The sequence below is a fragment of the Tenrec ecaudatus genome, chromosome 16 (genome assembly GCF_050624435.1).
Source record: "Tenrec ecaudatus isolate mTenEca1 chromosome 16, mTenEca1.hap1, whole genome shotgun sequence".
Lineage (NCBI taxonomy): Eukaryota > Metazoa > Chordata > Mammalia > Afrosoricida > Tenrecidae > Tenrec > Tenrec ecaudatus.
The window spans coordinates 9,048,351-9,072,551 of NC_134545.1; the positions used below are offsets into that span (position 1 = coordinate 9,048,351).

The 24,201-nt window shown below is 58.9% G+C and overlaps 1 protein-coding gene across 2 annotated transcripts; it reads left to right on the forward strand.

Moving 5' to 3' along the window:
- The first annotated feature begins 500 nt into the window (after window positions 1–500).
- MSI1 (musashi RNA binding protein 1) lies at window positions 501–23,909 on the forward strand. 2 transcript variants are annotated; one of them, XM_075533730.1, is made up of 15 exons: window positions 501–559; window positions 729–769; window positions 1,340–1,421; window positions 1,542–1,626; window positions 4,603–4,644; window positions 6,180–6,272; window positions 10,046–10,094; window positions 11,160–11,242; window positions 12,291–12,408; window positions 15,371–15,451; window positions 17,193–17,249; window positions 19,527–19,595; window positions 20,312–20,466; window positions 21,324–21,387; window positions 22,238–23,909. In XM_075533730.1, exons 1-14 carry the CDS (start codon window positions 501–503, stop codon window positions 21,363–21,365), a joined length of 1,056 nt encoding a protein of 351 aa, XP_075389845.1. In that variant the 3' UTR covers window positions 21,366–21,387; window positions 22,238–23,909. The 2 variants fall into 2 exon arrangements, with proteins under 2 accessions (XP_075389845.1, XP_075389846.1); XM_075533731.1 differs by lacking the exons at window positions 501–559; window positions 729–769; window positions 1,340–1,421; window positions 1,542–1,626 and having other exon boundaries at window positions 4,609–4,644; window positions 20,279–20,466.
- The last annotated feature ends 292 nt before the right edge of the window (window positions 23,910–24,201 follow it).

Consider the following 24,201-nt stretch of genomic DNA (forward strand, 5'->3'; position numbering starts at 1 on the left):
CAGTGGGACTACGAGGGAGCATGGGAGGAGAGGTAGGGGGGGGTCCCCGATCCGGAACCCAGCTACCTTGAAGGCACCGGAAAGCGCTTCGTTCCGGGAGGGCGTTCCCGCTGCCCGGGGCCCCCGCGCTGGGATTGGGGGTGCGGCCGTGCCCCGGCCCCCGGCCCGCCCCAGGGTTCGGGGTCTCGCTCGCCCCGGGTGAAGCTCGGAGCCCGGCGGGCTGCAGGGTCCGGGCGCCGCCGCCTCCCAGGGCGCCGGGGCGCGCGGGCGAGCGCCAGGCTTTATGCGCGCAGGGCGCCGGGGGGAGGAGCCGGCAGGTTGGCCCCCGGCGGGCCCTCCCCTCGGCCGTCCCCGCCCGCCCGCCCGAGCGGGGTCGGGGGAGGGGGCAGCATGGCCTGTCCGTCCGGCCCCCTTCGCCGCGCTCCTCATCTGCCCCGCGCTGAGCGCCGCCGCCGCCGCCGCCGCCGCCGCTCCGCTGCCCGCGCCGCCCGCGGCTCCCGATGGAGACAGACGCGCCCCAGCCCGGCCTCGCCTCCCCGGACTCGCCGCACGACCCCTGGTACGGCCCGGCCCGGCCCGGCCCGGCCTTCCCGGCCCGCGCCCGCCCCGGCCCCGCCAACATGGCCGATCTGGGTCGGGCCGGGCCTCCCCGGGGCCCGCGCCCGCGCCCCCTGCGCCCTGGCGCCCGGCGCTCACGCGGGCCCTTTGTGTCTCTCCTCCTCCCGCAGCAAGATGTTCATCGGGGGACTCAGTTGGCAGACGACGCAGGGTGAGCGAGCCTGGGAGCGCCCCGCCGGCCCGGCAGGGCACCCTGGACCCCCGGCGCCCCGGAGTCGGACCCCCCAAGCCGGGCCCTGCGCCCTGCTGACCCCGGACGCCCCCGCGCCCGCTTTCGCGCCCCGCGGGGAGACCAGGAGCACTCAGGGCGATTGGCGAAGGCGCACGGCCCCGCGGGTGGAAGGGAGCAGACGAGGGGTTCAGGGGGCACCGGGGAGGGGGGGCGTGGGTGGGCTGGACCCCCGGGACCCGCCGGCGGCAGCGCCAACTCCGCTCGCACCTGCGGCTCAAACTTTTGAGAGGCGGCCCCGGGAGCGGCGGGAACCGGCCAGAGCCGTCCCCTGTCCAGCCCAGCTCGGCCCACGGCTTCCCGGGGGCGGGGGCGAGGGGTGCGAGGGCACCCCGAGGTTCCACGGGAGCCGGGCGAGGGCAGGGGGGACGGCGGGGAGCGCGCGGGCAGCTTGCCGCGGGGACGGCGGGGTCACCGGGGGCAGAGGACGCGGGAGGGGGCGGGGGAGGACACGGGGCTGGAGCCGGTCTGAAGGCGAGTGTGTGGTTACAGAAGGGCTGCGCGAGTACTTCGGCCAGTTCGGGGAGGTGAAGGAGTGCCTGGTGATGCGGGACCCCCTGACCAAGAGATCCAGGTGAGGCCCTCTCCCTCTCCTCCTGCTGTCGGTTCAACGACACCCCCCTTCGCCCCCCCCCACCCCAATCCGCCACTCGCTGCCTTGTAACCATCTGCCTCTCCCCACTACCGCGCGCAGGGGCTTCGGCTTCGTCACTTTCATGGACCAGGCGGGGGTGGATAAAGTGCTGGCGCAATCGCGGCACGAGCTCGACTCCAAAACAGTGAGTGGCCCTCGGGGATTGGGGGGCCTTTGGGAGAGGAAGGCTGTCCCGGGGGACAGCTGGACTGGGGCCTTGAGGGAGGAGGGGGGCTTTCTGAGTTAGAGGGTTGTCATGCTCTGAAACTTTCTCATCAGAGTTGGGGGGTGGGGGTGGGGGAGTGGGGAGTGGAAGCAGAAAACCTCACCTTAGAGGCCCCCACCCCTGGTCTAATGAGAGAAGAGGAGGCCACCAGCGCCTCCCTCCCTATAAGTACTAATCACTAATCATGGTGCTTTGGGGCGGAGCTTGGTGTGGGGCTAGGTGAGTCAGGGCAGTAGAGACCCACCCGGTGGCTGCCCTCAGCTCTAACTAGTATTTGGTTCAGACAACCGCCCCCCCCCCCCTTCCAGACCAATGGCAAGGCCTGGCTCGCCCGCTCAACCCTTCCTCCCCCACTTCTGGTCAGTGAGCTTTTGTGTAGAAGGCTGGGACCTGCTGGCCCACAAGGGATTTATGGGAAGGGAGGTAGCTGGCCTGAAAACAACCCTGACCGACCGACCCCCCTGTGAGGACTTGCTCTCTTAGCAAGACACTGCTTGTTTGGCCTTCAACTCGTGGAACATTTTGCCTGCTGTCCCACTGCTCCCCAGCGTCAAGGGCCCTGCAGAGGGCGCTGGCCGAGGCCAGGCTTTAGGGGGACAGCAAAAACTCCAGAGGAGGGGTGACTCTGGGATAAGAGTGTGTGTGTGTGTGTGTGTGTGTGTGTCTGTCTGTCTGTCTGTCCATGTCTGTCTGTCTGCCTGCCAGCCAGCCAGGGAGTCGGAACAATCTGCTCTCCTCTCTCCACACTACCCCACGCTTGCCAGGCCCTGGGCCTCCCTGCCCAGGTCAGCCATGGGCTCCTGTTTACCTGCAACAATAGCTGCTTGTGCCCAAGAATTTGTTAAATTGCCGCCTGTCCCCAGCTCCTGTTATCTCTACCCAGTGGCTCCCACTCCCGCTAGCTCACAGTAACCAGCAAATGAGGCCCCAACTTTGCCGACTCTTTCTGAAAGGATCTTCTTGGCACGGCCCAGTGACCTAGGAGTGGAGAGACAGTGGCCTATTGTTTTGCTGACTATCTGCCATCAAGCTGCCTGTTCTCCTACCATCCCCTGTCCTCAGAATGCACTGCTGCGTTGGGCAGCCAGCACCCAGGAAGCTGGGACAGTAGAGGCTGGGGCTGGGGGCAGAAGAGAGGAGGATGCTTAAGGGGGTGAGGAGGACAGAAAGGAGGGTGAGGTAGCTGTCCTGAGGGGACTCAAAGGGCAAGGGCTTTGTGTGTGCATGTCCTCCTCCAGCCCGGAGGAGGGAGGTTTACTGAGGGGAGTCTATTTTGGTCTTGACTTTCACCTTTTGTTTACTTGTTGAGTTTATTTATGTTGCCAGCTGTGAGTCAGAGTGGAGCTGGGCTGTGGCAGGGATGCGTGGGTCTGTGGATGCATGGTGCGGGAAAGCCCGGGCAGGGTTCATTCAGGGGGCCTGTGGGAGGTGTGCTGGTGGCCGAGGAGGCGGCTTCTGGAAGAAATGGAAGGATGGGATGATCCTCTGAGATCCAAAGTCACAACTTCAGTCAGAGGGGATGAATGGGGCTGCTGGGATTCTGGCCCTGGAGCACCATCCAACTTGGGGGCAGAGGAGGAGTTGCCTCAGCGTGGCTTCTGGAACTTCTGTCTCAGTGGGCAGATTCCAGAGGGGGGAGCCCACAGGAGCATGGTCCGATTCAGGCAGGAGAAGATCCAGGGCCAGTTCCTTAGAATGAGGCTGAGTTTTAAAGAGAAGGAACTTTGGGGAGGAGAGGGAAAAACAAAACAAAAAACAAAACAGACTCTTCCCTGCAATTGGCTGGTGAACTTGGGAGTGATGTCCAACCCATGTGGGTGGCCAGAAGTTCTGGAATGACCGAGCCTCCTAGATCTTGCACCGATTACCATGTGGTAGGCCCTGACTTTGCCGCTTGTCAGTTTAGGCGCAGTACCCTGGGGTCCCCAGCTCCAACAATAACAAGCATTTTCTCACGTAAACTCTGTCCCCAGTCCCAGGGGCCAGGCCAGCATCTTGCTTCCCTCCCTCCCCCCCTTACTCCCCCCCCTAGTTCCCAGCCCAGGCAAAGGTGCCCTGCTGGCAATGGCACCTTTGTTTGTGCCTGGCAGGGCAGTTCACAAAGGGCTGCTTTCACCCATGTTATCGCATCTGCTCCTGCATGGCAGGGCCTGAGAAGAGTGGGTATGGTTAGTCCCACTTTGCAGATGAGGGGAACTGAGGCTCCCAGGGCCCAAGATCACAGGGCTGATCAACCAGGCACCTTCGTGTTCTGAGTCTTAGTTCCAAGCCCTTCACAGTCACCAAAGACTGTCTGCCTCACCCCAAGACTCATTTCGCCATCAGGGAACTGCCAGCTTACGGTGTGGGGGCAAACTGCTAGAGGAGGATGGTACTGGGGACAACGGGAGTCTCCTGACAATTGTCAGTGCTCACCTTGAAGGGTTTTTTTTTTTTTTTTAAATCCAGGAGCGTTTCCTTATTTCAGGTTTCCGGAGGGCTTCATTTAGGAAAGTATCTGGGTGACATCTGGCAGGCAATGCAGGCCCCTTCAGTAGCTGGCCTTGAAGGAGGAGGATTTGGGGCTTCTTGCTGTGGGCTACACACCACGCTCAGTGCCTCCGTAGGCATTGTTTTAAGTCATAAGCAGGCAACTAGTCCTTTGAGATGGACTTTATTATTGGCCCATTTTGCTGGTGAACTTGAACCTGACGCTCGGAGAAGTTACGGGACTCACAGGAAGCAGTACAGGTGGGATTTCAGACAATCTGGCTCTGGAGCCACACCCTTTCCCTGCCCCAGACCCTTGAGTCACCTCTGCACACAGGATGAGAGAGGTTCTCCGGACGGAAGGGCTTGTGTGGTCAGTGGTGAAGCGCAAGTTAACCAAGAGCATCCTCCTCTGCTCTCTTTCAGATTGACCCCAAGGTGGCCTTTCCTCGGCGAGCACAGCCTAAAGTAAGTACACCTGTGGACAGTGTCGGGTAGGGGCCTTCCCAGCACCCACCCCACCCCACCCTGCTATGGGCATGGCTTCAGGAACCTCTGTTTGGAATGTTTCCCAGAGGTCTGGGGTAGAAGGAGGGCTATTCTTTATGTTTTGGCTCTATGGCTTGTGCTCTGGGATGGAGTTGGGGCAGGGGGTTGCCTGCAGGTGTCAGAAGAAAGGGGAACCCCCTCAGGGAAGGGAGGATTCCTTGTCCTATATTTGAAGCCAGTATAGCGTGAGTCTAACTCTGACGTCCCACATCACTGCCTCTGAGCCCAACACCTCTGGGGGGTCAAACACAGGATAGACTTACCCCTGAGGTTGAGCTCAGTAGAGGTGACCCCTGACACCTTTGTACCTCTGGGATATGCTGCTATGAGGCTTACAGAGGAGGGATCCCAGAAACATGGCAATGAATGAACCCCCCTTTCCCAGGGCCCTGGAGACCCTGTCACCTGCTGCCCTTCAAACTCAGTGGCCCAGGCTGCCCTCCAGAACACCCTTCTGCCACTGTCAAGCTGGCCCATGCTTCTGACAGAGGAGAACAGAACAAGACCTCTGGGCAGTAGGACACACAGAACTTGGGGTGCCGGATCGGAGGCTCGGGTTTGATTGCAGGCAGAAGGCAACTGGCCAGATTAACTTGTTTAATTGGCCCAAAGCAAGGGTCAGTGGGGAAGTCTGGCTCTAGTGCAGGCAGCTAGGACCCCTGCATTTACAGACCTCTGGGTCCAAGATGGGTGTCCATCTCCAGGACCTTTGCAAAGGGTGAGTGGGAGCTGGAGGGCTCTCGGAACCTGGTGGGTTTCTCTATGGGCGAGGAGATAGGCTCTGAACAGGTAGGCTCTGAACAGGGCCTACCCCAGGACGTGAAGCAATTACAGAGCAGGTATTCGGGGGCCACCGCCACCACATCAGGGAGCTCGTGGTCAGAACTGGGTTAATTCCATTAAGCAGTTTGGTGACAGAAGGTACTTTAGTGTTAGGATGGGGCTGGGAATTGCCACGGATTAGCCATGCGCTCCTGGGGTAATTAAGACCATGTGTTCTTCCCCAAACAGGGCTGGGGCGACGGGGCCGCCAGGGGTGAGGAGGAGGGTGGCCAGGAAAATGCCCGCCTTGAGTTCAGAAAGACGTTGTGATGGCGGGGCACAGGGTGGGGGGTTGCTGCTGGGGCCTTGGGGGCCACTGACCATCTTCTCGCCTACCTGCTCTTAGCCCTGAGGGAAAGCATCCTTCGGACACAGGCTCTGGGAAAGAGAGGCTGGCATGGGTGGGATGGGAGGCAGAGCAGCCAGCCCTGGTGTGGGGTGCACAGCTGCCCATGACAGGTCTAAAGGCGGGGGTCCGAGGGGAAGTGTGTGTGTGGGGTGGGCTTCTGAGAGGCTGGAGGAGCCACAGAGAGCTTGTCAGCTGGCATCCTGGCAGGGGGGCCTGAGCCCCTGCTGGTGGCAGTAGGCCACTCCACTCAGATGCCCACTGTCTCGTTCCCTCCCTCTGACAGATGGTGACTCGAACGAAGAAGATCTTTGTGGGGGGGCTGTCTGTGAACACCACGGTGGAGGACGTGAAGCAGTATTTTGAGCAGTTTGGGAAGGTTGGTCTGCGCTTGGGGTGCCCCTGGTGGGGCAGGGCTGCTGCCAGGGTCAGGGGAGCTCTGCTGAATTGATAAGGCATCCAGGAGGAGTGTGGGGTGGGGTAGGGAAAGGGTGGGGGAGGGAGCTACCAGGTCACTCCAGTGCCTGCAAAGAGGTGAGGTGAGCCCTTCTGTGGGTGAGGGCAGACCAACCCACCCTGCGGCCTCCTGGCCTGTCCCTAGGCCTCAGACTCTGGACAGGCCCCTGGGGAGGAAGCCACACAGTGGCTGTCCCTGTTGTTGCCCTTGCCCGTGTTTTTCTCAAGCTTATCTCCCGAGGGAGGCCTCATTCCCAAGTACCAGTTCAATCCAGCCACCCTGGGCCTCCTGGGAGTGTGCACCTGTCCAGGCTACAGGCGGGTGGTGGCACCTTCCCCCACCGCTTCCTGGAGGAGCGATAAGAACGACTCCCGCTCGCACTGAGCACCCCACTGGCCCAGGAAGGGGGCTTGGGGCAGTTGAGGGAGCCGAAGAGGGCACCCTGGATCCCTGATGCAACCCAGAGGCCGGTTCTGAGAGGCATCAAGCTAAAGGCTGCGCCATACCACGTGTAGCATGGACCCTGGCTGTAGAGCAGGCCCTGGGGTGCCGACCCCCAGAAAGGTTAGCAGCCTGGACTGCCAGGTCCCACGCGGAGACTACCGTGGGGAAGAGAGGCTCCATGAGTCTGGAGGGAGGAGGGTCCCTGGTGTCTTGAGTGAGAGGATGGGCTAGAGGCGGGGCCTCTGCCTTCCCACCCAGGAAGAAGGGGAAGGGGAACTGGCGTGGGCCCCCCGAGGACGGGACCGCTGGCCCGTGGGTGCTGCGTGGGTAGGGGGGAAGGGGAGGCACGGAGACCTCGGTGCCATGCCGGGCGCAGGGCAGGCGGGCCTGGGCCCCAGAGGGAAGGGCGCTCCTGGGAAGCAGCAGGCCCGCTCGGCTCCGGCGGGGTGTCTTTGTGTCTGAGCGCCGAGCATTAGAGCTCACACTAATCTGATCCAGCAGCTGTGATTGGAGGCCGCCTGCCCCCGGGGCCGGCGTTGCCACGGCAACCGGGCCCCAGGAGAAGCCGTCCTCGGCCGCGTCTTTTGTTCGGGCCTAAATCGGCGTTGGCATGTGAAACCGGCCCGGGGAGGCCAGGGGGAGCGAGGGGGACAGCCGGGAATGCCAAGGGCCCCGCGGTGGTGGTGGCGGCGGCGGTGGTGGTAGTAGTGGTGGTGGTGTGTATGTGGGGGGGGTCCCTCGCCCCGGATCGAGGGGCCGCCGCCGAGGGGGGAACAATAGTCAGCCGCCATGGCTGCCACTCAGGCTTAGCAGCCGCCGAACTTGGCGGCTCCCACTGGTCAGTAAGCTCCGGCCGCCTCCCCTCCCCCTCCGTCCCCCTGCCCCGGGGTTCCCATGGAGACCAAAGCCTATTAAGGACACTGGGCTGGTAGGCTTCCTCCCCTCAGCTGGCCCCAGGGAGGGGACACCAGTGGGAAGACCCTGCACCTCCAGTCACTTTCTTTGCCTACTGCCCCAGTGTCAGCCCACTCGAGTGGCTGAGCCCCAGGCTGAGGGTTCTGGGGGACCAGGGATGGCAGAGCGGAGAAGGACATGGGATAGGACCGAGTCCGTTTAGTGGCTCAGGGGGAGTGCTCAGGCAGGCATAGGAAGGAGGAGGGTGCTGCTGGTACCCCCATGCCTCCGTTCATTCAACTGTGATTAGCCAGCACCTGGTCCTGTCAGGGTGTTCAGTAGATGCTCCAGTAGGACCTTCTAAGCCACCTTTGCCACTGTCTCCCATGCCACCGAGGGCAAACCAATCCAGAACAAGGCTCATCCCTGCGACTCCTTAGGAAGCCCTTGCTCCTTCCTGGTGCTGTGAGTTAGTTACACGGGTTCTAGTCGCTCTTTCATTTAATTCCCCCCCATAAGATAGAGGGAGTCGCCCAGGGACGCAGCGGGCAAGTGTACCAGGCTGTCTGCTCCACACAAGCTTGGCGGTTCCTTTTGGTTGGGCATCTTGAAGAAAAGCCCGGCAGTACTCCTGGCAGTACGTGTCTGTGTGTGTTTCCCGCCATGGAAAACCCTGTGGCGCACAGTTGACTGAGGCACCCGGCATCCCCCACGAGTTGAAATTGACTTGCAGCCAGCTGGTTTGCAAGATAGACCTAGTTTGTGGAAGATGAGAATGTTTGCCATGCGTGGGGTTAAATAAGATGCATTATTGACGTTTTTAAAAATAATGAACATAGGACCCTGCTCCTTCTACAGATAAGGGGCTGAAGACAGGAAGCCGCTTGCCCAAGGTTACCCAGCCTGCACTTGTGGGGTCCTGAATTCCAATTCCAATTCTTGAAGGTTGAGCTTATGGGCGCAGCCTTCCTTTTTTGGATTTCTGGTTTCCTCTGGAAAACCAGTGTTGAGCAGGAAAGGTCTGGCCGTTTCTGGAGACTCAGGCTGGCTTCTTGGGGAGAGAGGTGGGCACTGCTGTACACCCCCAGGACAGTGACCTCCGAAGGATTCTCAGGAACCCGGCTCTGTCCTGGCTCCAATGGGGTCCTGGTTCTCCTAGCGGGAAGTCAAGGCTGGGTGCAGCCTGGGCCTTAGCAACCTGAAGCATCAGCCAAGTTCAAGGTCTGTTTCCTTCCCTTGAATGAGGCAGGAGAGGCTGGGTCCACGTCAGATGAAGAGAGAGCATGGATCATGCTCCTGTGGCCCCACGATCCTGTCCTTTGGATGCCTGGCCCCATTTGGGGGAGAGGGAGTCAGACCTTGGCTTAAACCCCTGGGATGCCTGACCTTAACCTCTTAAAGGTAAGGAGGAGGCACCAAAGTCGGCAGAACGAAGGAGGTGGGGCTGAGAAGAGAGAGAAGCAGTCTTTGGCTGCCACCTCTCCACGAGGCCAGCTGCAGAGAGTGGGGAAGAGAAGGCTGGGGTCCGAGAGAGTTTGGTAATAATGTAAACCTCCCCTTCCTCCACCCCTGCCCCTCCCCCAGCCTGTGGGAGGCCTGCTTGCTTTAATTACAGCCTGTAGCTAAAGGAAACCTCAATCAGGGTAAAGATTTGAACCAGGAGAGGGGCGTCCAGTCTGGCTGGACTAGCCACTGCCCAGACTGGCTTTCTGGGCAAAGAGAGAAGGCTCTGCTTCCTCATCCCACTCATGCTGCTCCTAGACTTTCTCAGCTAGCACCCCTTCTGCAACCCCCCTTCTCGCCTTGGGCTAGGATGGCTGTTCTCAACCTGTGGGTAGCGACCCCTTTGGGGGGGGTCTGACCACCCTTTCACAAGGGTCACCCAATTCCTAACAGTAGCAAAATTACAGTGATGCAGTAGCAACGAAGATAATTTTGTGGTTGGGGGGTCACCACCACCTGAGAACCTGTATGAAAGGGTCATGACATTACAAAAGTTGAGAACCACTGGGCTAGGACTTGCTGTGTGACCTTGAGCAAGCCACTTCACCTCTCTGAGTCCATTTCCTGTACCTACAAAGTGGAGCTTCTACCATGTGGGTGTGTGGGCCAGGCGAAGGGGGCTTGGAGACCACGTGCTTAGAGCTGCAGGGACGCCGGCAGTGATTGGATGGAGTCGGTGGCAGCTTGGTGGCCTCCAGTGGGGTTTCCACAGGGAGAGTGATTAGGCTTTAGGGTGACAACTCCTCTGGCCTGGACTGGGAAGCGGGTGGTGGTGGTGTAGGAGCGCCTGCTCCTGGGCTGTGGTGGGGCCCCCGCAGCACCTGGCTGGTCCTCCACTGCAGGCTCTGTTTCAGGTAGACGATGCCATGCTGATGTTCGACAAAACCACCAACCGGCACCGAGGTGAGTGAGTGTGCCCCCCTCCCCTCCAACTTCCAGGCTGACCCGGGGCCTGTGGTCAGCCAGGGGCTGCAGGTCACAGCTGCCCTTTCATCTTGCCTCTTGACATCCTATCCCTGAGGAGGAGCTGCATCCTCTCTGGGGCCTGGCCTTACAGAAGGCTTTTGTCCCGCCCGTTTCCTGTGCAGACACTTGAGAGGAGCAGAGGAGCAGCCCCCACCTACCCCCCAGCTGAGCCCTCTGTCCCAGCCCCAGCTTAGTGCCTGCTGGGCCTCCCATGTCCCTGGTAACCAGAGTCCTGGCCAGGCCACCGCAGGGTTGGGTCAGGCTGACTCCACAGCTCCAGGCAGTCTGCTGCCACCACCAGCCACCCCCAACCCCCCAGGCCTGGCCCAGCCTCCTCCTCTAGCTCCCTTCCCTGGGGTCATCCATCGGCAACCTGGCAGTTTATCTTACACTGGTTTTCCCTTTGGAGAAATCCCATCCCACCGCCTGGGGCACACCCCACAGGTGGCAAATCAGTTTCTCTAGTTATTTAGGGTTTTCTGTCTTTTGGGGGGAGGTAGAGTATACTCCGTGTGTGCGTGCGTGCTCGTGTGCCTATATCTGTAAATCAGAGGGTACCGGTGTCTGAATGTCTCGTGTGTAGGGGTAACCGTTCTCATGGAGGGATGCCCCTATGAATGCACCTGGGTATAAGTGTGTGTGTGTGAGAGAGAGTGTGTGTCTGCCCTGGATTTCGGCTGGGTGTGTCTTTGCACAGCTGCTTGTGTGAGTGTGTATGCTTCTGGGGACGTTTAGCCCTGGAGGGGTGGGTGTTGGAGAAGCAGCCGTGTATTTTCATCACAGCTCTGCCACTTCCTGACTGGCTATGTGACCTGGGAGGGGGTTGGCGAGGGGGGGGGTAGCCACTTCGCTTTGCTGAGCCTCGGTTTTGTCATCTGTAATGTGGGGCGCCATGGGGAGCACCTTCCATTGGATGCTTGCCTTCGACAGAGTCGTGGTGAGTTTGGTATGGTCCCTAGGACCTGGAGCTGACCCTGCTTTGACCCCTTGCTCTCCCCCCAGGGTTCGGCTTCGTCACCTTCGAGAGCGAGGACATCGTGGAGAAAGTGTGTGAAATCCACTTCCATGAAATCAACAACAAGATGGTGAGCCTGACAGCTGAGTGGGGTGGAGGTAGCTGGATAGGGACCTGAACTTCCAGCCAGGGAGCTGTGCCCTGCGGTGGTGAAAGAGCACCTTGTGTAACCAGAGGTCTGAATAGAGACCCTCTCTCGGCCAGGGGTCAGAAGACCCAATCTTGTCCCGCACAACCATGTAAACAAATACCTTTTTTTTTTCTTAAACAGAGGAATGAAATCACCACCGTCTGAATAATATCCGTTACAATGTTTCAATCCGTTACAATGTTTCAATTTTACTTTGGAGTTGTGTGCTTGCCAGGGCTGTTCATCACTCTCAGGCTGCAGTTTGCTGAACCGTGGACCAGGCTTCTCTGGCCAATCGATCCTTGCTTTCTTTCTCAGCATCCTTCTCTGTGAAACGGGGGTGGGTGGTGGTGGTAGTGGTGGTGGTGGTGGTGATGGTGGTGGTGGTGGTGTGTGTGTGTGTGTGTGTGTGTGTGTGTGTGTGTGTGAGTGACAGTGCTGTGAGTCTGTCACAGAGTCAGCGTAAACATTTGGGAAGATCCATTACATGCCAAGCCTGATTGATACATAGTAGACGCCCATTCATGGTGGTGGTGGTGCAGATTTCTCAGCCTGCTGGCTGCAGGTCAGCAGTTTGAATCCACCAGCCGCTCCTGGGGAGAAAGAGGAGGCTTTCTGCTCCCCTAACGACTTGATGATCAGAAGGATTTTGTTTGTTCATGTTTTGTTTTGATGTATGTAATGAATGGCGTCCCTGGGCGATACAAGGAGTGGGGTGCACTTAAACCCTTGTTAACCAAAAGGTGGGGGGGTTTCCGGTTCACCTAGAGGTGCTTGGGAAGAAAGGCCTGGTTGTCCACACGGGAAAACTAGCCACTGAGAATCCTAGGAAGCACAGCTGTGTCCCGACACACCTGCAGTCACTAGGGATCAGAGTGGACGATGGTAACCAGTTGATACCAAATGAGAAGGAAAGAGGTTGTCCAGGGAGCAAAAGGGGCAATGGCCCCCTGTCGGACAGGGACACTGATTCCAGGTCTCATTGCAGGTGGAATGTAAGAAAGCTCAGCCAAAAGAGGTGATGTCGCCGACGGGTTCTGCTCGGGGGCGGTCTCGAGTGATGCCCTACGGGATGGACGCCTTCATGCTGGGCATCGGCATGCTGGGTAGGTGTGGTGGCTGCCCGTGGCTTCTTCCTACCCAGAACCACTCCTGCGCATGGGCGGTGCATCTCCTCTGTGGTCAGCCCTGCTGTCTGAGTCACTGGGCGCCCCGTAGGGATGAAGGGCCACAGGTTTGGTGGGTCATTTGGTTGGGCGGTGCTGCCCTCCAGTGGCGACCAGAAGAATGGCCCGGCTGCTCCACCTCCATGCTGTACTTCCATCTAGATAGGCCTGTCTCCGGAAGCCTTTCAGCAAATAGCAGGGGAGCAACTGCCCGTATGCCCAGCCTCTGGCCGAGGCGAGGCCTTTGGGAATGTGGGAAGGCTGTCCCTTCTTGTTCGTTCAGCTGGTCATTCGTGGGACAGCTTTTGAGAGGTAGGGACTGCCCTCCTGGGGCTCACCCTCAAGGGGGGAGACTTGAAGGGCAGACTCCACAGAGGCCCACAGAAATGGGGATGTCTGAGCCCCCCAGGAGTTCAGGGGAGGCTCCCAGGAGGAAGTGAGACCTGTGCAGAGTCCTGGGAGGGTTGGCCAGGACTTGACCTTGGGACAGACACTGAATCTACACAAGTGTGAACGTGGCCTCCTGGAAGGGTGCATCTCCTTGGGCAGACAGGAAGTATGCACAGGGAATGCTAACAGTACTCAGAGGGTGGGGGAGCAGGACCTTTGAGCGGTGCTCTGGGAGCTCAGAGGAGGGGGCGGGGTGGGGCCTGGGGGAACTGGTTTGGGATCCCAGCAGAGTAGAAGAACCCAGTCCGTCTTCTCTGCATTTTCTCTGGCTTCTCCAACGACTTTTCTCTGGAAATAACGTCAAACTTTTAGAAGAGTTATCAACACAGAATAGTTCAAAGAACAGCCAACCATACCCCTTACCCGGATTTGCTCATTGTTAACATCTCATTTGGTGATCATTTTCTCTGCGTGTGTGTGTGTGTGTGTGTATAGGTAGACACAAAAGAGACAGAGTACACACACATACGTGCACATGTGCACGCTTGTGATTTTCCCCAATCACTACACCAGCGGTTCTCAACCTGTGGGTCTCGACCCCTTTGGGGGTTGAATGACCCTTTCACAGGGGTCGCCTGACTCACAACAGTAGCAAAATGACAACGTGATGAAGTAGCAATGAAAATAATGTTATGGTTGGGGGGTCACCACCACATGAGGAACCGTATGAAAGGGTCGAGGTATTAGGAAGGTTGAGGACCACTGCTCTAGATGGTAGGCTACAGACCAGAGAGCATCAAGGCATTCATGGGGGGAAAAAAACATGAAAGGATCACAGCCCTTCCCCTTGACCTTGCTGAAGTTCCCCTGGTGCACCTGGCGGCTCTGGGCTTCTAAACCCTCCGGTATGTATTTCCTAAGATGTAACGGTATTCCGTCCTCTGCCCACTGGGTGGGCATCCCTGTTGTAAACTTCTCTTGATGGGATGCGTTGATCGAACCAACTGTCTCGTCCGGTTTTCTCCGCCGACCTCCCTGTGCTTTGAAGCACAGGTGTGCGGTCACTCCCGCCCAGGGTGCAGGCCAGGAGCAGGCCTCGCCATTAGCCGTCTTCTCTCTTGCGCATCCTTTGATCCGTAACACGGAGACCATTTGCTTCTTTAACGACTCTGCTGTGCTCGCTGTTCAAGACCCGTATTATCTTTTTGTTCCATTTTCCTGTGCACTTTGGGTGGGTGGGGCCCCTGGAAGCAGCAGTCCTGGGGGCCGAGAATCAGGGAGCCAGTCATAGTTGAGAGGGAAGCCCGCTGCACCAGTGCCACCGCCAACCGCGCGTCTCCGCTCCCCGCTGCAGAGGGAGCTGCAGATCTGAAGTTGAAGGTTGAGAACACACACAGCAGGACGGACGCCGGTCTGACCGTCTCTCCACGCACGCACAGAGCAGGGGCGTGGGTGACCTCTTCCAGCTGGGCAGCCATGCTCACCTCCTTTTCCAAGTTATCCCTCCACTGGAAAAAAGGGAAGGGTTGTTGTGAGTCAGAACCGGCGAGTGAGCACTGGGTTTGGGTCCCCTAGACTCACCCCTAAGCTTTCTATCGGACCCTTTGTCAAACAATCACCTCCCCAACCCCCAATATCTGTTAAATGCATATTAAATGCGTGCTCCAAAGCAGGCACTGTGTTGGTGCCAGGGATACATGAAAGAAGGCAGTAGGGAAGACAGAGTAGCCGGTGAGCTAATGCCCTGGAACGCCAGTCAATGTGATGGGAGAGGACACAGCTGATAGAGATGGCCGCTGACTGGAGAAGGAGGGGGGCTCCTGCAGGGGAGACCTCTCTGGAGGGGTGGCTTTCCAGCTGAGGCCTGCACCCTGGGAAGGACCCAACTTGTGATCTGGGGGAACAGTGTCTTAGGCAGAGGGAACAGACAAGGCAGAGGCCCCGAGGTGAGGAAAGCGGTGTGTTTGAGAAACGGTGGAGGAGCCGGCGTGGCCGGAGCTGAGCCTCTGTGATGAGGATGGAGGCGGCCACTGCCGCCCCAGGACCTTGGTGGAAAGTGAGGATTTTGCTGCCAGTCACTAAAACGTCCCCTACCTCCCTGAGCCTCAGTTTCTGTGTCTGTAGAATGGGGCTTCCAATAGCACCTGAGGCCCCTGGCTGGCATTAACGGTTTGACGGTTCGACTCCATCTCTCATCCAAAGGTTGGTGGGACGAATCCACCCAGCGGTGCCTCGGAATAAAAGGCCTGGTGGTTTTCTGCCAAGAGCGCCACCAGGAAAGCCGGGCGGAGCAGCTCTACCTATAACGCGCGGGGGTCACTTGCACCAGACCCGAGCATTCTGATGAGGTTAAACGTGGTCCACAACCCAGACAGGGCTTGGCCCCAGAAAGGGCTTGGCCCACAGAAGGCATTTGAGAAGTGAGGCTGCCATTCTGCACAGGATGAGATGGGCTGGGCCCTGACACTGGAGCGGGATCCCCTGCTCTGACACGGTCCTCTTGCCCCCTTAGGTTACCCGGGATTCCAAGCCACGACCTATGCCAGTCGGAGTTACACAGGCCTTGCTCCTGGCTACACCTACCAGTTCCCCGGTAAGTCCTGCTTGGTGTCCCGTCCCCCCATTCCCCCCACTGCCAGCATGACCATGACTATAGCTCCTGGGCAGTCCGACTTCCTCAGGGCAGTATCTGGGGGTGCATGGCTCAGGGGTGGGGTGGATTCTGCCTACCGGAGGCCTGAAAGGAAGGGCATGTCTGAGGAAAGAATATCCCCAGCCCTCTCCCAGGATTGTAGTGGGCACTCCCCAACGGTTCTGCATGGCACGCCTCTCCCCGGCCACCTCCACCCGTTTCCTGCCTCCCCCCCGCCCAAGGAGTTGCCACTTCCATCAGAGATAGGGCATCAGGGACCCCTTCCTCCTACCTGCCTTGAAGGATGGGGTGAGGGGACCGCCCTGAGTACTGATGTTGGGACATTTATAATGTTATAATGACTGGAGGTCTGTGATCGGATACTGACCTGAAGGCTGAAGGTTTGAATCCACCCCAGTGGCACTCTGGCCCTCGGCCAACACGAAGATAGTGGCTAGATCAGGCCCACCACGGGGCAGTTCTCCAGAAGCCAGAATTGACAGGCAACAGTGGTTGGGTTTGGTCCCTAAGGACCAGGTGCCTCAGCCCAGTTCTTTCTGAACCCTTAAGGGCGTGGTGATGCGTTGGGCTGCGATCCGCAAGGTCCGTAGTTCGAGACCACCAGCTGCTCCTTGGGAGACGGGTGATGCTTTCTACACCCATAAGGAGTCACAGTCCCAGAAATGCACAGGGGCAGTTTCTACCCTGTCCCATAGGGTCGCTTTGAGTGGGTGTCAACCCGATGGCAGTGACTGAGTCTCCCTGCCCGGCGACAGGTTCCTCCTGGTACGAGAGGGGGACTGGGATTTCCCTTTGTCAGCCCCTGGCTGCCTGACCCTCACTTGCACTGAGGCCTGTGGGATGGTCCTCTCTGAACGGGCTCAGCCCCCTAAGAGAACGCAGCCAGGAAGTAGAGGCGGCTGGAACCCAAGGGGCCTTGACTTGAGGGACCCTGTGATGCTTCCGTTCTGCCTCCCCAGATCCTCACAGAAACAGGAGAAGTGGGGGGTTCTGGGAGATGCCTTGGGCACATTTATTTATTCGTTTTCCCCTAATGTCTTTGAAGACATTTCTGGTAGAGAGCACATCACAAGCCCCCCCACTCCACCCCCCGTCGTGTCAACGATTGCCGCGTGTCCACTCTGGTGACCGCCCTTCTCGCCTCCCTCCCCCAGCACTGAGTCAGTGCCCGCGGAGCAGACTCTGCCGCTGTCCATGCGCAGCCTGCAGCTGGTGGGGGTCAGGTAGGAAGCTGTGGGGAGGGGCAGGAGCCTGCGGACGAGGAGGGTGACGGCGGTTACACAGGCCCACAGACTGTATCCAGGTCGGCAAGTTGTACATGTGGAGGTCGTTGGATTGACTGGGCGGGTTTTCAAAGCAACCACCAAATGATTTTGAAAACAGCTCCAGCAGGGCCCCTGTCCAGGGTAAAGGTGGCAACTCCCCCCTCTCTCCTTCTCTCTCTCCCCCTTTCTCTCTCCCCCTCTTGACTCCTCTCTGTCTCTTTGTGCCTGCATCTCTTCCCACTGAACCTCCCCTGCCTGCTGGGGACCATGCTCACCTCCACCCCACCCCTCCCCACTTAGCTCCTGGGTCCTGTGCATGGCCTGCCCCCCACCCAGTGTTCCTGTAGGTGCCTCTGTCCCCCCTGGCCCCTGGGCCTCCGCTGCTTCCTCCTAAGCTGTTTTACGTTTCGTTTTAGAGTTCCGTGTAGAGCGGACCCCTCTCCCGAGCGCCCCAGTCCTCCCCGAGCTTACAGGTCAGTCCCTCGGGTTTTGAACACCTCACAGGCTGCAGGGGGCGAGAGAAGGGCCCCAGGGAGCATCCTGGGGAAAGGCAGCAGGGAGCCCTCCCGCCACGTGTAGCCATCGGGCTAGGCCCAGCAGGCGGAGGGAGGCTCAGGCACTCATTCATCCGCTTGGCAGATACTTACCTGGTGCTGCTGGTGTGCCAGGCACCGCTGTTGGCTCTGGGGTCAGGCCAGGGTCTCGGAGCGCCACCCCGGTTCCAGCCGGCCCTGCCTGCACACCCAGTGCTGTCAGATCTCCTTTTCCCAGGAGCAGCCAGAAGTCTGGCTTCTGCTCTGATAAGGAAATGGGGGATTCCTTTCAAATGCCGATGCCAAAGCCCAAACATGTACAGCATCCCGAGAGTCGACTGAAACACACCCGAGGTCCAACTGTGGTTCTCTTTCTGGGTGAGTGGGAGGAACCTGCAGGAACCAACTGGAACTTTCTCTTGGGCCAAGCTGCTCACTCGAGCCCGCAGTGAAGCCAAGACACGGTGTGAGCACGCAGACGCGGTGGGAGCGGCATGTGGTCTCTCTGTTGACCCTGCTTCTCCCCTGCTGCCCCAGACTCTTGCCCCCAACCTGGCAGTGCGTGGAGGATGTCGGCCACCAGCCTTTCTCCCCACAATCCAGAGCCGAGACAGGAAGCAAAGCCTGGGGTAGGGCAGGGAGGGTGGATTCTTTCCTGAGCTATTTTGGGTGAAGGGGCTCAGGCCAACTAACAATGCAGGAGACACTGTCAGTCCTTGAACGGCCCCTCGCAGGGCAAGAAGGAGCCAGGCTTGACTTAAACTCACGAGCTCGGGCTGTCTGTGGAAATGCCTGGACAGACCAAAAAACCCAGCCCTTGGGGCTTTGGTCCTGCTCTCACGACCACCACAGATGCCTGGGAGCATCCACCCCCACCCGATGGGACCAACCGTGGGGCAACTGATGCCCGCACTGGGCTGCTAACTGGGAGATCGGAGGTCTACACTTGCCCACTGGCTTCTCAGAACAAAGGCTTGATGAGCCACTTGGGAAATGCAGCCAGTGAAACAGCCCCAGTGGTGCGCTGGATTAAGCCCCCGGCTGCTGACCAGAGAAGTTCGGCCTCAGCTCAGACCCACGAGCCACTTCAGAGAAGAAAGGCGAGCCAGTCTCTCCCATCAAGACCTCTCTGTCCTGTCAGGTCACCCGGAGTCAAAAGTCACCTCCAAGGCAGTGAGCTTGACCTGGCTTTTGAAAACCCCCCGGAGCGCAGTGCCACGCTGACGCCCCGGGGTCCCTGAGTTGGCATTGACCCATTGGCGACTGGTTTCCAGGGTCCCTTGTTCTGAGGTCCACTTTTTCTCCAGGGCCACCCAAAGAGGCGCCCACCTCGGAACCTAAGACTGGTTCAGAGAGCTTGCATGCTCTTGAAGGCCCTCCAGGGCTGCAGTAGCAGCTCCAGACAGTAGGGGGGACTCGCCTCTCATCACATTCAAGCCAAGAGGTTGTTTTTATTTAAGCAGAAGCCTCTGTCCCCTCCACAGACCTTTTTTAAACATCGTTGTCCTGGTACAAGACAGAGCTTTCGATGCCCAGGGATGAAGGAGTCTACAACCAATCAGGAAAGAGCAGGGTCCCCTGCATATTATGTGGAGCATGGACAGGGGGCTGGGGGAACTGGGAGTTCTTTCCTGCCGGGGTGGTCCAGTAGGGTCCAAAGACAAGGACTGGGGTGCACTCCATTCATTCACGGAGGGAGTGTTCTCAGGAGAGGGTGCTAAGCAGAGGTGGCGTCCAGCCTCCTGGTCCCTCAGAGGGCCCCAGAAGGTGAACTATACCACCGACTCCGTCTCGTCATGAGAGAAGGGCTGGCCCTGGTGTGCCCGTGGCCGTCCATCATAGCCCACAGTGCACTGGAGTTGGGGTGAGGGACATGGGTGGGGCAACTCTCGGCCAATTGCAAGTGACACAGCACTCTTGGGAGAGAACCAGCATCGTCCGCGCCTCACCCCAGGAGCCCAGGGTCCTGAGTCCACACTGCCTCGACCCTGGATGAGGGGCGGACTGTCCCCGGGGAGAAATGGGCAGAGCTGCCTACTGGGAAGCCGCGCTCTTCCCTCCATCCATTCCATGGGCACAAAGGGAAGCGCATGGGAGCTCTTTCTGGGATGAGGCTGGGCTGAGGGGACCTCCGCCCAGAGGGTGCGGGTCCCCTTCATCCACCACCCCAGACCCGCCCTCAGCGGCCACACTCAGGTGCCCTTCCCTTCCTTGCAGCTATTCCTCTCACTGCTTATGGACCAATGGCGGCGGCGGCAGCAGCAGCAGCTGTGGTTAGAGGAACAGGTGAAGCTTCTGAGCGGAAGGACACTGGGGCAGAAAGGGATGCAGAGAAGCCCAGAGGAGGAGAGGGCAGCTGGCCAAGGCCACCCCTTATCAGAGGGGCTCATTCACCCACAAGTATTAGTCCAGCACCTACTACGCCTTAGGTGCTGGACTCCAGCTAGGAGTGGGGCTGACACATCTCTGCCCTGCAAAGCCGGCGGGCTGGCTGCTCATCAGGCATGACAACAGTGCAAGGGGGCTTCAGGAAGTTTGTGGGGGAAACACCATTTGTCTTTTTGCTGCTCTGGGTGCTCCCCGGGGGGGGGGGTGCCCAGGGCAAGCAGGGAGGGAACCCTGGAGCCAGGTCTTTAACCTCAGACCTGGAGGCAGACCAGAGGAGGGACCAAGCCCCTGCCGGAGGGAAGCACAGGGTGGGATGTAGAGGCTAGTTAGTGTGGGTGCAAGGTGGGGGGATCTAGGAAGAGGAGACAGCTCCAAGTTTCAGGAAATGCACTGCCCCCCTCTGGTAAAGGATGGGGAGGGGCTTGGGTGGGCCTGGAGAGAGCCAGGCAGGGAGAAGGCTGCCCAGTGACATGCGACTCACTCAGGGTGGGGTGGCTGGGCTAGCCAGGATTCTGGAGGGGTCAAGGTCAGGGTTACTGTGAGCTGTGGGGCAATCACCATCTTTTTTTCTGGGTTGTCAGGCTCTCACCCATGGACGATGGCTCCCCCTCCAGGTTCAACTCCCAGCCGCACTGGGGGCTTCCTGGGGACCACCAGCCCTGGCCCCATGGCTGAGCTCTATGGGGCGGCCAACCAGGACTCGGGGGTTAGCAGTTACATCAGTGCCGCCAGCCCCGCCCCCAGCACCGGCTTCGGGCACAGTCTTGGGGTGAGTGGCAAGGCCTTGGTGCAGAGAGAGCGAGTTTGTCTGTCCGCAGGAGCAGAAGAGATGCAAGATGTGATAGATGGAGGATGTGCATCACTAAGAGGGCATGGGGGGTGGGGGGAGGCCGTCCTCCATTCAATAACAGCCCTCTGGGTACCAGGCAAAGGAGCCCTGCTGCCATAGAGGTTACACTTGGGCTGCTAACTGCAAGGTCAGCTGTTCAAAACCACTAGCTGCTCCTTAGGAGAAAGACGGGCTTTTCTCTCCCATATAGTTTCAGTCTTGGGGGCACACAGGGGCAGTTCTACCCTGCCCTATGGGGTCACTAACTGCAGTCCAACTGGTGGTTCAAGCCCACCAGCTGCTCCTCGGGAGGAAGATGAGCCTTCTGTTCCCATAAGGACAGACGCACGGTCTCAGAACTCCTAGATAAGGGTCACTGTGAGTCAGAATCCACTCGGTGGCCGTGGTTTGGGTTTGGTGCACCTGGCATTAGATGGGCATTAAGGCGACTGAGGAGCCCTCAAATGCCATCCAGAAGGTTGGTGGTTTATGCCCACCCTGAGGTGCCTCAGATGATAGGCTTCCCAAGCCTGTGCCTTGGATCTGCCGCACCCACGGTGCAACCATGAGCTCAGTTCTAACGCAGGGACCCCTTGATGTTTCCCGGGGGTGGGGGTGATGGTTATATCCCATCTCAGGCCCTCCCCAGAGCTTTTCTGTCGGACCCCAGTGGAGCAGCCACAGCATGGCTGGGAAAGCTCCGTGCCTCTCCTGGGGGTGCCTGTAGGAGGCCAAAGGAGCCCCAGAAGGGCGTGGCTCACCCCAGCATAATAGGAGCCGACTTCTTTTCTCCCTAGGGCCCCTTGATCGCCACAGCTTTCACCAATGGGTACCACTGAAGCAGGGGACAGGTGGCAGGAGGTAAGGAGGGCATGGGGTATGGTGGAGGAGGGTGCCAGGGAGTCTAGGACACCCCACCACCCGCACAGAACCCCCAGACCAGCCAAGGAGCCAGACACAGGAAGCGGGTCCTGCCTGCTGCCTTTCAGAGGCCATGCGCATGGTCCACGTGTCAGCTCGCAGGCTGGAAAAGGCACTGGGGGTTCTGTCCTGGCCCAAGGGTGCTCAGGCTGTCCTCATCCAAGTCCGAGCAGGCACACGCCCCTGGGCACTTCTGACATTTCTTTTAAAGCTTGCAAGGAGTTGGCATGCCCCTTGGGAAGGCCAAGGATGCAGCAGATGATGGTGACCATTGGCCCACAGGCTCAGAGGAATGAACGTCCCTGAATTGTCTTGTAAAAAGACATAGGAAACATAGCAAAGCTTTGGTCACCTTAATATTACACACACACACAAACACACACACACACACACAGCAACTGTAGAGGAGGAAAACCAGAAACAACATGGATACATTTCTGTTTCTAGAAGGCCACAGAAGCCTGGGCCCACAAAAAAGGCCATGAGATGACAGCAGCAGGGGGCGGGTCCTAGGGGCCCAACGGGGTGCTGTGTGACCCATGGATGGTTCACTCATCCATTCAGGCAAACATTCATGGCTGGTGAATAAGGTACGCCACCCATTGTGCACACGAGACAGACTGGACCGGGGATGGAGGTGTGAACAACTGAGACTAGTTGAAAACACCCACTCCTGAGGGGAAGAGCAGTCAAAAGGGGGGCCAACTAGGGACAGAACTCCCCAAGAAGGGGGCCAGGGGAGGAGCATTCTAGTGGGACCCCCAAAACCTCCCTTCTATTGTCCCCTCAGCGCCCCAGCCTGCAGCTGACTGAGGACCACAGTGAGCCAGCCGAGGGGCGGGGGACACCTCAGCCGCAGCCGCCACCCCCTTCCCCCGCAGCGACTCGGACCCCCCACCCCCCGCTACTGCCTGCCCTCTCTCCTTGGCCCCTGCCCTGCTGCCCACCCCAGCCCCCGCCCCCCATCCTCCAATCCTCCTTACTAACCTCCCTCTCTTCGGACCCATCCACCCCTGCCCACTTTTATTTATTTTTGATTAGCTGGTTGTCCCATTCCCCCACCCCTTCTCCCCTCTGGGGCCTGCGCCCCTCTCTCTCCCCGCTGTGCCCCCATAGGACCACCCCCCCCCAGAAAGCGGGGGGAGCTGCCACAGCGGCCAGAGCCACAACCCTGGCTTATTATTCTGAAGCCACTCGTTTGCCTCTGTCCCCTTCCCTGGTTTTTCTTTCGATCTTTCTTCTTTTTTTTTTTTTAAAGAGAAACTGTTTTTAAACTATTTCTAGGTTTGTGAATGTGAAGCCCCAGGCCGCAGGGGGCCAGGGGCCAGGTGTCCCCCCATCCCCACCCTGCCCCCCCACCAGCTGGGAACAAAGTGTCCATGTGGGTGCAGGCCCCTGGCCCCCCTCCGGCCTGGCGAGGACAGGGCTGAGCAGGTCAGGCCGAGCCCCTGGGCCCACCCCGTCCTGTAGTCCTGTATCATATGTAAATACTGTGAGGTGACACCACACCCCCATCCCTCTCTGGACCCCTGGGGGCGAGGGCACCTGCTCCCCTCCCTCCCCCCAGTGTTTCTGACAACCCCCCTCCCCCTCCTCAGACACCTTTACTGTAAGCTAGTAGGCCTCTGCGGTGGCCACAGCTGGCGGGTTCCCGCAGGCCCTCGGGGTCTCCTCACCCCAAAAAACCAGTGTAGGGGCGAAGGAAGAGAAGGGCTTGCCTGAAGTCCCTGCTGAAAGAAATTAACTCTCCAAAGGCCTCCTCCCCGGTGGCCCCCTGCCCAGGTTAGGCCCTTTTGGCTTCTGCTCTGAGCCTCCCATGGCCCCCCAAGATGGGGCATGGGGACATTTTGGGAAGGGGCGACCCCAGGGGAAAGCAAAGCTTCTCAGGGAACCCCCACATTCTCTCACTGAAGTTTCCCACCAGAGCCCCTTGGCCCCCCCTCCCCAAAGCCCCCTTTAAAGGAAAAGGGGGCTCAGAGTCTTGAGTCCTTAGGACCCAGTGTTCCTCCCTTCTCCAGCGCCCCCTCCCTCAGGCCTGGGCCCTGGGCCCTAAACACCCTCCCCGCCCCACCCTCATCTCCCCCAGGGGGGCTCCCTTTGGAGAGTTAGTTGTCTGTGCGAGGTGCTTAACCCATTAGCCCTGAGAACACAAAGCAATAATCTTTGTTACTGAGACTCGGCTGTTCGTTTTTTTTGTTTTTGTTTTTAAATGTTTCCTAATAAAAGAGAAGCTGCATTTTATTGGTTTTTATTTTTAATTTTCTACACGTTTGAGCTGAGTCCTGAGGGACCCGGCCTCCATTTTCTGTTTTGTTTTTCCTGCTCGCCCTCTGACTCCCCGGGGCCCACCGCCGGCTCAGGGCTCTGGAATTCCGTTTTCTGATTTGTTTGGGGGAATTTTTGGTTTCCTTTTTTTTCTTTTAAAAGATGTTACATGATGTTTCAAAGCCAGCAAGTCACCACCGTCCAGTGTCTCATCTCTCCACATCTGTCACTTCTTTTAACAGGTTTTATTTTCGGTTTAAAAATTCCTAATAAATTATTTGAAAACGGCACCGGGCTCGTTCATGGCTGTCTCAGGTACCTGTGTGTGTTTGAGCCGAGGCCCTGTGAGGAGTCCTGCTTCCCTGTGCACATCCCCACCCTCCTCCGGAGTGAGCCTCACTTCCCACTACACCTCGCTGCTTTCCCGCGTTCAGCGTCGGACCCCCTTCCACTTCCCCTTTCTTCTCATCTGTCTCCAACCCACAGGAA